This window comes from Fukomys damarensis, unplaced genomic scaffold, assembly GCF_012274545.1.
Source record: "Fukomys damarensis isolate Sample0158 unplaced genomic scaffold, DMR_v1.0_HiC HiC_scaffold_34, whole genome shotgun sequence".
Taxonomy (NCBI): Eukaryota; Metazoa; Chordata; class Mammalia; order Rodentia; family Bathyergidae; genus Fukomys; species Fukomys damarensis.
In genome coordinates, this window is record NW_022900946.1 from 13868201 (window position 1) to 13881699 (window position 13499).

At 49.2% G+C, this 13499-nt stretch overlaps 1 protein-coding gene across 3 annotated transcripts in view; it reads left to right on the forward strand.

The window, feature by feature from the left end:
* Tekt5 (tektin 5) overlaps nucleotides 1–13499 on the forward strand; it is a 48232-nt gene that overhangs the window by 10834 nt on the left and 23899 nt on the right. For all 3 annotated transcript variants that reach the window (XM_010609971.3, XM_010609972.3, XM_010609973.3), the window contains 3 exons: nucleotides 3181–3264; nucleotides 3957–4027; nucleotides 10491–10634. In XM_010609971.3, the coding sequence (XP_010608273.1) occupies nucleotides 3181–3264; nucleotides 3957–4027; nucleotides 10491–10634 (299 nt within the window). The remainder of the gene's footprint in view (nucleotides 1–3180; nucleotides 3265–3956; nucleotides 4028–10490; nucleotides 10635–13499) is intronic.

The following is a 13499-nucleotide window of genomic DNA, read 5'->3' on the forward strand; positions in this document are numbered from 1 at the left end:
GGCTCTCTCTGACTTGACTGAAGATCGAGGTGACAAGCACACCACTGGTCTGATTTGGTTTTTTGGTTTGGTTGATTGGTTGGTTTTTGCGGTACCGGGGATCGAACTCAGGACCTTGCACTTGCCAGGCACGCGTGGCACCATGAGCTGCATCTCTGGCCCACTGCAAGTCTCTCTGAGCTGCATCATGATATATGGTCAGATGTTTAAGGTAAAAACGTAATTTTAGTCAACTCAGGATCTCAAAGGAGGGTTTCTTAGACCAAATCCAGTTTTTCTGACCTTTGGGTAGGAACTGCAGCAAGATACTGTGCACACGCTTGTACATGCCTGTGTACGTGTGTGATAGTCCTTAAAGGGCCTACTTAAGATAACTGCTTTGTTTTTCTCTGTAACACTTAACCATCTTCTACCGTACTCTGGGTTAATTTATAAATTGTTTATCTGCCTTTGCTAGGGTATAGGCTGCACCGGGGCAGTGACTTCTGTCTGTTTTATCGCTGACATGTTCAGGACTGATACCTGTCTGCACTAGTTTGTCTGTGGGTCCTCAGTATCCCTGTCGTGCTGATGGACAGTCTGTGCTCCCAGTCTAGGAGGCCGTGTGACACCCAGTAAGGCATACAACAAACGTTTGTTAGCCTTGGTGTAGATGTTCCTTTTTTTATTTGGTCCCTCGGTACTTTGGATTGGACCCAGAACCTTCGCACTGAGCTACTTCTGCAGGCCTTGGAAGACTTCTCTCTGAGACAGGCTCTCACGAAGTCCTCTCAGTTGCCCGGGCTGCGCTTCAACGTGCCATCGTCAGGCCTCAGCTTCCGAGAGCTCTGGTGTTCACCATGCCTGGCTCCTGTGGCCGTGCCTGACGCTTCCTTGGGTCCCAGGCTCTGCTTATGCCTGGAGCAGTTAAGATTGCTTTTGGCTGCTTGTGACAGATACTCCATGACTGTGGCTTAGCCTCGCAGGAATTTATTTTTTCCATCATCGTAAGAATTCCAGACAGAGGCTGATCAGGCTGCTGCAGCCTCAGCTTGCTGCCCAGAGGGACCAGGCTCCTATCTTTCCATTCTGCCATCCATAGCTTGTGGCTTTTGTCCTACTGCTTGCAAGGAGGTTTCATATTTCGTATGACAAGTGCCAGCAGGCAAGGAGCATTTCCCTACTCTCATTGGAGGCAGGAAGTGGGGTAGGGCAAAGGGCAGGCAATGTCAACTGTGTCTGTCTCTGGCTATCAGAGAATGTCTGTTTTTCCAGAAGGCCCAGCCTGTGTTATCCTTTTTAGCTCATTGGCAAGAACTTTCAGGGGCTCTCTGGCTGCAGAGAGGTTTGGGTAAGCAAACGTTTTTGTTTGAAACCTGGAGAAGGTCGCAGAAGGAGTCACATGGACACTAGGTAGGAAACAGCCATGTCTGCCTCATGCTACGAGAACTGATCTTGGGGGACTCAAGACCTCCTGCCTGGAAGCCTCCTCCAGCTGCTTCTGCTCCATGCTGCGGAGCCTCTGGTAGGAGGGGTCCTGCCTCCAGATCTCCCTGGGAGACAGCCTCGTTCACTGTGGGATTCCCAGACACACTTGGGGAGGGAGTCCCCGGATTTCCTCCCCCGCCCAGTGTCCCTTGGCACGGGAAGGAGCAGGGCAGCTTCTCAGAACCTTGCAGCGATAGCACCTGAATGGTTGCTCTCTCTTCCCACTCTGACTCCCAGCCTGTCTGGAAAGCCCAGCTCTGCCTGATCACATGTGGCCTCTTTTGATTGCAGCACAGAGACCAGAGATGCCTCAGTTCTACCCACTTCCCTCCTCTCCTAGCCTTCCTCCTCTGTCCAGGAGCTTCTCACTGGACAGTGGTGACCACTGTTTCCCCAGGCTTCCAACCTCTGCTCCCTCCAACCTGCTCCCAGCAGCAGGGGTGATTTTAAACATCAAAGTGGGTCTTGACATACCCTCGCTGGCTCCATCAGTGGCTTCTCAGAATTCATCAGCTTAATTTGTGAATTCCTTTATCCCACCCTTGTAACTCTGCCTGTGCTATTGCTCCAGCCTCACTTTCCCTACTCCAGTCTCTGGGTTTCTGCTGTTCCCCCGTTGACCTCAGGGCCTTTGCACCTGTGCTTCCCTTTCCTGCTCCTTATTCCCACACATCTCTTACATCTCTACTGCTTATGATTCAAGTCTCAATGTGTTTCTTTCCTAGAGAAATCCTCCCCGACCACCCTGCCAGTTACTCCCTGCCGACAGACAGAACTGTGATTATTTTCATTGCACCCTTTTTCGCAGAAATGATCGTGTCTCCTCTCTGTTGGAATGCAGGCTGCGTGAGAGCAGGGACTCTGTCTGTCTGCTTCAATGTGTACCCCCCATACTGCCCTCAAGCATGACTCAGAAGAAGGGCTCCCAGGCTCTTGGAGGGCGAGTCTGTGACTCTCTCTTCTTTCCAGGGTCCCAGGGGCATTTGCTTCCTGACATCCACTGCTCCACCGTGGCTCTTCGTGATGTCACAGGCTGGTGGCCAGTTACCATTCTGTGGCAAGCAGAGCAGGCCTTTCTCGCCTCTCCTCTGCTGCTCCACTGAGGTCCCTGACAGAGTCGGAAGGCCAACTTGCCTGGGTCTCATTGTGCTCTGACCACTTTCCAAAGAGGAACTTCCACATATATTCACCGGCCGGATTTTTGGACAGTGTTCTGGGGGCTTTGCACTTACCGAGATGACACAGTCTGCACACTAAATCTGACAGACACGCACCGATCTTGCGTCCATGTGCAGATGAGAAAACAGAGCAGCGAGGTTAGTGAGCTGCCCACATGCACTCAGTAGGAGGTGGCTAAGCCTGGATTTGAACCCAGGAGACAGCCAGCAAGGGGACAGCAGCTGGTACCGTCTCATCTGAAATTATAGTGGAGGTTTGCTGTAGTTATTACTATAATTTCAGAAGGTTTGGGCAGTGTATGGAGATCATAGGAGCGTTAGTCTGCACTGCCATTCATGGTTCCCAGGACAGTGCCTTTTTCTGCTTCACGTGTCCTGCATCTCCCAGGGCATTGGCCAGTGCATCCCACAGCCCCCGCCGCCATAGTGCGGCGAAGAGGCCACAGGAAGCAGCCAGAGGAAAGGACAGGTTATGGCAAAGGGAGACCCGGGCCAGCTGCGGGGACAGCATACACTGTGGCACTGCTTCCTACAGGTGGCCCTGGAGTGTCTATACCTTCGTGAGAAAAGGATCGGGATAGACCTGGTCCATGACAGTGTGGAGAAGAACCTCATCCGGGTAAGGTGCCCCCTGAGGGGAGGGGAGGAAGGGCCAGCTGCTCAGAAAGGTCCTGAGGTGCCCACTGGGCACAGAACCATGCCTGTACCCTGTGGAAAGTTGGGGCTCAGAAAGCATGGTGGGGGTCTGGGGCAGCAGTGAGGAACAGGGGGAAATGGAGTTATTTGACCTTCAGTTTTGTCCTTTCCAAAATGGGCACAATAATGATACCACTACCAAGCCGGGCAAGGTGGCGCACGCCTGTAATCCCAGCACTTGGGAGGCTGAGGCAGGAGGATCGCTGTGAGTTCGAGACCAGCCTGGGCTACATAGTGAGTTCCGGGTCAGTCTCAACTACATAGTGAGACCCTGTCTCAAGAAACCAAAAATAAATAAAATAAGTAAATAAATAGTTAATGATACCAGCACCACTACCAATAATAAAAGCATCTCCCATACCACTTTGTATGCATTGCTTAATTTAATGGATACATAAATATATTTTCTGATATCTACATCTCTCTATCCATATATGTAAAATCTCCACAACTGACACTGAGCCGTGTGGCCCTGTCATTTATGGACTGAGACAGGAACCCAACCCTGGCCTTCTGCTGGTGCTTGTCAAGGGCAGGCAGTGGGAGGCAGGGATGAAGGTTCTGACCTGTGAGCTTCTAACCCATGTCCTCTGTTTCTGATGTTTTTCGTTTCAGGAGGTAGATTTGCTAAAATGTTGCCAAGAACGGATGAGACAGTTCGCTCAAAGAGTTGATATCCAGATGCGGTAATGGATTCTTTCTGTCCCAGCCCCTTAGGGTTTGTTTTGTGGCTTCCAGGTTTCAGGAGTTAGACAGATGGGTCCACTTGTTTTGGGGTGGTTCTTTTGGCTAGTGGTGTTCTGCTAAATGTTTAACAACCAGCTCTCAGCCTGTAATCCCAGCACTCTGGAGGCTGAGGCAGGAGGATCGCTGTGAGTTCGAGACCGGCCTGGGCTACGTAGTGAGTTCCAGGTCAGTCTCAACTACATAGTGAGACCCTATCTCAAGAAACAAACAAACAAAAAAATAGCTCTGAGGAAGAACATCAAAAAGACAGTCCTATTGTGTAGGGTTTGTCAATTTCTGTGGTGCAAATGCTGCTAGTTCAGGGTACCAAAGGGATATTCCTGAGCTGTGGGCCCCAGTGACCCCCCTGGTTTCTTCTCTTGGTTGCCACAAGGGCCTGGCCAAAGGCAACTGGGCCTTCCTGAGGCCCCACTTTGTCAGTGGCTTCCCCCAGCAAGTTTTGAACCGAGAGAAATAGCCAAGGGTAGGTGGCACTAGGCAACAAAGTGTGGGACCAGGGTACCCCCAGGAGGGAGCTGGTGAACGCATTGAGCTAAGAGTCTTCAAAAGCAATCAGTTTCTTTGTTCTTGCTGGAAGATGATGTAGGTAGTGTCATGGCAAGCCACAGGGCCCCTCTTGTAATTAAAGAGAGGACTGAGTTTTAAGGGCTTGGGGCCCCCAGCTCCCCAGAGGCAGCCTCCCCACCTGGCCCCGCAGCCAGGCGCACCTTTAACTCTCTCGGGGCACGCTGCTCTGCTGGTTTTCCCTCTTCGCTGCCTCTACAGGGGCTGCTGGCAACCTTGCCAGAGCTGCCTTTCCTGCTGGGTGGCGGCCAGGGGCAGCCTGCTGGGGTACAGAGGGCTAAGGCAGCATGCAGACGGGCTCTGGGAGCTGGAGTCCTGGTTGGCTTGGCCCAGAAACAGCAGTCGCCCCCTCTTCCAGGATCTTTCCGCTCTCCTGAGGGGTCAGAACTGAGGGTCAGAGGCGAAGGGGAGTTGCCCAGGGAAAGACATTGCAGAAAGGCCACCTGAAGATGAGTGTGTGGTCAAAGGCAGGCAAGTTGGGGTGACCCAGAGGGACAGCAGAGGTGGAGGGGTGCAGGAAAGATTCCCATACAAAGTGACAGTGGGAAGGGAAAGAGCAGGTGTGGGAGTACGGCTCGGGGTCGGCTACTTGCCTAGCATCATGAGGTCCTGGGTTCTTGCACCACACTGAGGGACAGGAAGGACAAAAGCAGGATTGAGTTCCTTTGTTTGCATGTCGTGATTTTCGGCCATTCCACCCACCACCTGGACTATGGATTACCTACGTTTGTCTATAAATGTCTTTATTTTAAAAATTGCCAGGGGTATAGCTTAGTGGTGGAACACTTGCCTAGCATGCGCAAGGTCCTGAATTCAATCCCCAGCACCAACACAACAAGCAACCCCAAACCAAGAAAGTAAACAAAAACAAAATTTTCAGTACTGGTATTTGAACAGGCAAATTTTAACAAAGGGAAAGCTTTGAGTGGGCCATTGTTTTTGCTTTGTTATATTTTTGCTGCACTTAATTTTAAGTCTGCTTGTTCACTTTTTAATTGATAAAAAGTATATTTATCATGCACACCATAGTTGTTTTTTTTTGTTTTTTGTTTTTTGTTTTTTTGTATTGGGGATCGAACTCAGGTCTTTGTGCTTGCAAGGCAGGCAGCAGAACCTCTCAGCTAAATCCCCGGCCCCACACCGTAATGTTTTGAAATATCTATATGTAATAGAAAGGCTCAATTAAGATAACTAACATATACCTTGCCTTACATACTTATTTTTGTGGTAAGACCTCTTAAAATTCACTGCGTAGAGTTTTTAAGAATACAATATATTGGGCCGGGGATTTAGCTCAGCGGTTCCGTGGCCTGCCTTGTAAGCAGAAGGACCTGAGTTCAATCCCCGGTACAAAAAAAAAAAAGAATACAATACGTGGTTACTAACTATGTCACCACGTTGTCACAATCGTCCTCTTGAATTTATTTCTTCTAACTGCATTTTGAATCCTTTGATCAGCACCAACCCTGCCCCCAGCCCCTGGTTACCACCATTCTCCTCTCTGCTTCTGTGGATTAAATGTTTTGAGATTCGACGTGTAACTGAGCCCCTGTGGTACCTTCCTGCGCCTGGGTTATCGCACTTAGCGCAGCGTCCTCTGGTGCCGTCCGTGTTGTCTCGAACGGCAGGGTTCCGTTCTGTCTTTGAGACTGAGAAGTGTCCCGTTGTGTGCACGCTGTACATTTGCTTCCTCCGTCGGGGTGGGGACACTGAGGTCGAGTCCACATCTCAGCTGTCATGGCAGTGCTGTAGTAAGCACGGGACACAGCATCCCCGTTCCCTTCCCTCCGGATACACCCGGTAGTGGGACTGTGCGTCACGTGCCTTGCTATTTTAAAATTTTTAAGGAGCCTCCAAGCTCTTTTTGCATAGTGGTCGCCCCAGTTTACATCCCCACGAAGAGGGTGCAAAGGTTCCCCTTTCTCCACGTGCTCAGCAACACTCGTTACCTTGCATCTGTTTGATAACAGCCGTTCCCACAGTTATGAGGTAATTCCTCATTAAGGTCTTCATTTACATTTCTCTGACGAGTAGTGATGCTGAGTTTTGTTTCACAAGCCTTTGGCCATTTGTATGTCTTCTTTTGCGAAATGCCTATTAAGAGTCTTTGTCATTGATAAAATCCGGTTTTTTTCTTGCTGTTGAGTTCCTTATATGTTTTGGACAGTGACCCATTGTAAGGTATGTGGCTTACAAATATTTTCTCCCATTTTGTATGTTTTCTCTTTGCTTTGTTGACTGAATTCTTTGCTGTGAGCTCATTTGTCTATTTTTGTTTTTATTTGTGCTGTCTCTCTCTCACACACACGAACACACACACACACACACACACACACACAGGCACACACAGCTCAGATCAGTACCATGGAGATTCCCCCTGCATTTTCTTCTAGCTACTGCTTCATAGCTTCAGATTTTTTTCTTTTTGGATTTAGTTTATTTTATTTACAGCTTTTTTTGTTTTTGTTTTTTACATTTCAGAGCATTACAAAATTACATTTCTCATTTTCTGACCTGCAAACCGATAGCTTAAATGGAAATATTTTTAAAATTTATTAGGGCCGGGGATTTAGTTCAGTGGTTCTGCAGCCTGACTTGCAAGCACAAAGACCCAAGTTTGATCCCCAGTACCAAAAAAAAAAAAAAAAAAAAAATTGAAATTAGGTACTTCTGAAATGCAACAATTACACATGACAATTCACAAAGTGTAATTTACTAGGACATATCCTAAGACTTTAGGAACAGCCAGTCAGGAGAAATCTGACCAAATTTAGTAACCAACTATTTACCTATCCAAAAATCAAACCTATCCAAACTCCCAAACCAAAAGCTTGAAAGTTAGTTATATCCCCACTGGACAAAAGAATGATGGTTCGGACCTGACCTGACAATTCTAACAGTTAGAAGCAGACACGGGGCTACTTCCCATCTGTAACTGAGCAAACTGCAAGCGTCTCAGTTTGTCAGACACCCACATAATCAAACTTTGACACCATCATACACACAGAAAGGTAAGTGTTCATTAATTTAAACAAACAAGTAGTCATTAAATATTCACGCTTCCCCCAGCTTATCACCTCTTACTAAAATCTCAGATATGCAACCTGTGTCACATGTTGACAGAGTGTGTGTGTGTGTGTGTGTGTGTGTGTGTGTGTGTGCAGTTTCAGCTCTTACATGTCAGTCTTAAATCCATTCTGCGGTGATTCTTCATAATATGATGTGAGGTAGGCACCTCATTTCATTGTTTTCCATGTGGATAACTGGTGGTCAAACTGTTTATTGAAGAGTTTGTCCTATCCCCATTATGTGTTCTTGCTACCTTTGTTTAAAATCAACTGACCATAAATTCACCAGTTTATTTCTGGATTCTCTTCTCTTCTCTCTTGCCTTTAATTTTGTGATCTCCTATTTATGGCAAGAGACACCCAGTGCCCATCTGTGGCCGACATAGGGACACTAATCCACATGGTGCTAGGGTGACAGGCTGAGGTTTGGGAAAAGGAACAGTTCAAGCTGGAACTGGTAAAGTGAACAAAGGCCCAAACTTGAAGCTGGGAGCTGGCCCCTGGAAGGTAATGGAAAAGACTGCGGTGGGGAGCCTTGTGTGCTCCCCAGACAGTTGGAGCAGGAGCAGGAAGAACTGAGGCCAGTGGAGACTGGAACATAGAGAACAAGCACTGGTGTCCAGAAGGACACGGACACAAAGAGAAAGAGACAGAGAGGGACAGAGACACAGACGTGCTGGGCAGAGAAGTCAGGAGTGAGAGAAAAACAAAGAGCTGGAGAGGAGAGGACATGGAGAAAGAGGAAGGGGGGCGGTGATGCTGGGTCAGAGACAGAGCAGCAGAGGTAGAGGGACAAAGGGAGAGGTGAAGAGCAGAACCAGTAGAGGAGAGGGTAGCAGGTGGCGCCATTCTTCTTTACAGGGACAGAAGCTAAGCTACCCCGGACAGAGCCAGTTTGTTTTGGGACACCAGCTTGTTGCTGAGAGGATACCTGTCACCTCCAGGGAGGCAGCTCAAGCTGCTGGTAGGATTGAGATTTTGTAATTAACCTGGAACTTCAGCAGCTTATTAGCTGGCAGGCTCAGTGTGTCCTCCCTCCTGCGGCAGCTCCGCTGCTGACCTGCACAGGTGGCTGGCCTCAGACCAGCGAGTGCTGGGCTATTGGCTGTGGGCGCTGCCGAAAGCCCACATCTGGGGAGGGCGGTGTCCTCACCATGCTAGATGCCCCAGTGGAGCTGAAACTGAACGGCTCTTCCTGACCCTAGAGGAGCCCAGATGGGGCCCTTTCTGGTGGGCCGACCCAGGGTGGCTTGGCACTGGCTAGGCTCTCTATCTCTGCCAAGTAGGGGGCTGCTCCTCCTCCCCAGGCCTCATTAGCAAGGGCCGGGTAGCTGGAGCCGCTGGATTGGAGGCCCATTGCGCTGACATGTTTGCTCTCCACGGTCTGGTCTTTCTCACTCTTCAGTTCATTAGACAGGATGGGGCCCATTTTCTCTGCAGCTCTGCCAATTTGGAAAGCCTGAAGGCCAGGGACAGACGGTTCCTCCTGCCCTGACATGACCTCCTGAAGATCCTGATAGGTGGGAACCCACGGTTAGGATCTTATTTCCTTGTTCTTGGATTGTGGAAACCCCTCACCAGCAGCCAGATATCCATAGCAGAGAAAAAAGAGACCAAGAGAGAAGCAAATAGAGCAGAAGAAGCGGGAGATACAGATAGACACAGAAGCCCTGAGATGGAGGAAAACCAATTCAGAAGAGCCAGAGACAAAGATTAGAGAGCTAGAGAGAGACAGAGACACAGGAAGGGGAGAGGGGAGACAGGAAAGGCAAAGAGGCATTCTATTAATAGATATAGGTATTATTTTAAAAACAGGAATATAAATTTTCCTTTTAAAGCACATTTATTTATTTATTTTTTCAGCTTTAATTGAGTTTATTGGTACATTTTAGAGATACAGTACAGTTACATTCATTGTTGGGATCTTGTACCTCTACATGACAAGTCTTGATTCTAACATCTCAGCTTTTGCACTGATGGTCCTTAGCATGGAATTCTCATTCCTCCTTGCAACTTTGTCCATATCTATGCCTGTGTGTTATGAAAAAAATCCTGTTTAGACACCTCCTCAGGAAGCCCTCCCGGATTACTCTCTTGCCCCGAGTTCATGGTTTCTTCCTCTGTTTCTTTACATTCTTTAAACACTTCTACTGTTTCTGTTACTACTCTGTACTATATTTACTTTTGCTGCATTTTGTATGCAAATCTGAGTAATGGTCTTATTTCTGTCTTATCCCTCTGTGCTCAGCACAGAATCATTCCCAGTGATTGATTTGTGAAATGATTTGACTTGCAGGGTTTGCTCAAAGTGTATATTCGTGTCCTCTAAATTGTGTCAGTGAGCAGTTGAGGGACAAATCTGGCCCCCCACCTGTTTTTATAAATAAAGTTTTATTGAAACAAAGCCATGTCCATGCATTATTACCTGTCACTGTTTTTGTGCATGCTGAGTCATTGCAGCAGAGACCATAGGACACACAAAACCTACAATAATTACTACCTGGCCACCTGCACTAGATGCTTACCTACTCCTGCGCTAAAAGAAGGCAGGCATGTTTGGACTGAGGGAGGTTTGTAGGTGGGTTGCCTCCAGGTGCATGGTGGGAAGGTCAAACTGGGAAGCAGTTGAGAAGCCCTGGGATAGACAGAGCACCTTCCTGGTGTCCAAGGGTTAGGCTTGCAGTCCTGGTGCTGCACCCACCTGCTGTGTGTGACCCGGTGGGGGCTGGGTTAACTGCATGCTCTATGGACAAATCCTTCCTCCCCTCAGGGATAACCGAGATGCTCAGCACGCTCTGGAGAGGGACCTTGAGGACAAAAACTCAGCCCAGTTCATCGATGAGAAGTGCTTCAACCTGAGAAACACGTCAGACTGCATCAGCTACTTCCATGGCATGGAGAAAGTTGATGGCACGTAAGCACCCAGCGCTCTGTCCAAAGGGAGTAAGGGCTCCGGCTCCTGCCAAGGAGTGACAGAGGGTGTCACGTGCCAGCCAAGTGAGAGGCGGTGTGACTAAATGGGTGCCTTTGTCACAAGCAACAAAATCCACATCTGGCCAATTTAGGACAAAACGAAATGAATGCACCTGAAGCCTGTGGCCACAGACTTGAGGGGGAGCCGGAAGGGAAGGTTCTGGCAGTTTGGACCAGCCAGGGAGTGTGAGTTGGTCAACCAGGTTATCACAGTGCCACTGTCTTTCCATCCTTGGTCTACCTTGCTCATGATCCAAGTTGCGGAGAAGCAGGAATTGTGATTGGCTCAGTGAGGGTCACGTGGCCACCGCCGCTTGGCCCCAGTGGCTGGCGCACCTGCGTAAACAATCCCCCCAGACAGATACCAAGGCAAGATGGCTGCGGCCGGAGGGAGCAGGAGTTTCAGGAAAGCCAGCTGAGGCCCGCTGGTGGTGAGAGGGGTAAAAGAGTGGATTCTGCAACCAGGCTGCCTAGCTTCACATCCCCCCACACAAACTAACGCCACGGACAAGTTATTTAATGTCTGGACTGCCTGCGTCTGTACCGTTGGAAGGAGAATGGTACCCACTTCAGTACTTTGAATATACAAAGGTGGGCATGTGAAGTAGGAAGCACAGAACCTGGTGTAGAATAGTAACAGTGAATCTTTATTGAATGCTTTCTGTGTGGCCTCATTTTGCGGTACTGGCAGCTGTGAGCTGGGTCTCAGGCCTGGCACAGTCAGGGGCACGCAGAGAATTAAAACGCGCTTTCCCAGGCCACAGTGAGAGGTCTCTGTAACAGGGGTTGGGGGGCGCTGACGCTCGGGATAGGCAAAGGGAAAGGGGTGGGTCTATTGTGGTTCTACCTCCATCTCACTTTTCCGTCTCTTACATAGCATCACGTTTGGCACATGTATGTATATGATAAATATTTGTGGAATGAAAGGTATAAAGGAGGGAACAAAGGGCCAGCGGGAGGAGAGAAGGAAGGAAAGAGAAGGAATCTGAACAAAGTGGAAGTGTTGAGATGGCCTTTTGCGGTTTCCAGCAGTGAGGACTCCTGGTGAATCCCCCAGGGTTACTAGCAAGGGGACCAAGACTTCGGGGGCTCAGCTCCCCCAGCTGCCCATCTGCACAGGGAGCCCAGGGGGGTGTCTCTTCCCAAGTAGATGCCTCCCTGAAAACCTGGCAGCAAGCTGGCTGGCAGAGCCCCATTTCCATACCCAGGAGGGGCTGCTACTTCCTTCCCCACCAAGCTGGAAAGTGAGAGCTGTTGTTTATGGTGACTAATTGCTCCCTTGATGTGCTAGCTGAGGACTTTGTATGTGAGGTTTTCTTTTCTATTTATTTATTTAGATGTTGGGGATCAAATCCAGGGTCTTTCACGCTGCTAGGCAAGTGCTCTACCACTGAGCTACATCCCCAGCCCGTACTTGTTTTGTCTTTTTGTTTGTTTTTAGAGCAAGACCATGTCTGGGCTAATTAGAGGATATTGGGCGACTGGATTGCAGTGTCTGTGTTCACTGCCGTGAATGAACCAGTGATTATGTTGGTGACAGTAGAGACCTTTAGCTGATGTTTGCTGTGTGCCAGACACTGTGTTTAGAGCTTTCCGTACTGTACCACATGGATAATAATCACCCTTCGAGTGCTTATGTGTCTGCTGCCATGATAGGAACTACACATGTAGCCAGCAACCTTGGGTAGGTAACCATAATCATCCCTAATTTCAATGAGGAACCTAAGGCTCAGAGAAGCAAGGTGACTGGCTTACGCTCACACAGCAAGTGGCAGAGCTGTGATCCGAGCCCACACTGGGACCATGGGCCTGGGAGTTTGCCAGTGCGTCTTCCAGCAAAGGCTGCTGTCCCTTAGGTCTTCAGAGGAGTGGGGGAGGAGATCCCCCACTGAGACACACTGACTGGGAGGAGAGGATTAGGCAGATTGCCCTGGGCAGAATGTGACTAAGTGGGCTCTTTTCTCTGGAGAGCTCAGCTGTGTTCTGCAGGGGAGGCCAAGGTCTCAGAGGCTGGCTTTGTGACTTTGACAGTGTCCCATTCCTGTGGTAGGTGGGCCCAGAGTGCGTGCTCCCCTTAGTCCATCCTCCCTCCTTTGTATTCTGGGGATGACAAGCAGCTGTGTGACCTTGGATGAGACACTTCTCTCTGAGGCTCTACTCATAGTTGGGGAAGGCTTGGTCCTAGGAGCAGGGCCCTCTCCTCAGAAGCCCAAGACACCTGCCTGTTGTTTCACTTCAACGCCAGCAAAAGTGAGGCAAAGCAGTCACACATCCACGTGACTTAAAATTCTCACCATACAAACTGAAGTGAGCTTTAAAATGTCTGAAGAGATCCATAGCTCATATTTCAGAGGATTGGGTTCCTTTTTCCCTGCTGCTTGAGAATAAAAATCTGCTTTTTTTAAAAAAAATGGAGTTCTCCCCACGTAAGAAAAGACCTGGAGAAGTTATCTAGCCTGGTTTACCCAGGACGGAGCCAGCTCAGGGGAATAGTGTCCTTCCTCAAGGGCTTCCTGGAGGAGGAGCCTGGAAAGATCCCTTGGTTGCTCACTGCAAGGATTCCCATGCTCTGCCCAGAAGAGCTTGGTGTTATCTAAACTGAGTCCTTCCGGGTCACCACCTCCATGACCCTCCTGCCTGCCTCAGTGGTGTAGCCTGTGTCACTTCCGCTTGTCCACAGCAGTCCGTCTCTCCTGGGCTCTCTACCTTTGACTTTCCAACCTTCAGAAGACAGGCCACCCAAGGCCTGTGGTCCATGCTGGCCTCTTCTTTCCTCAGGCTCTTGTGTTACCTACTGCTCCTCCTC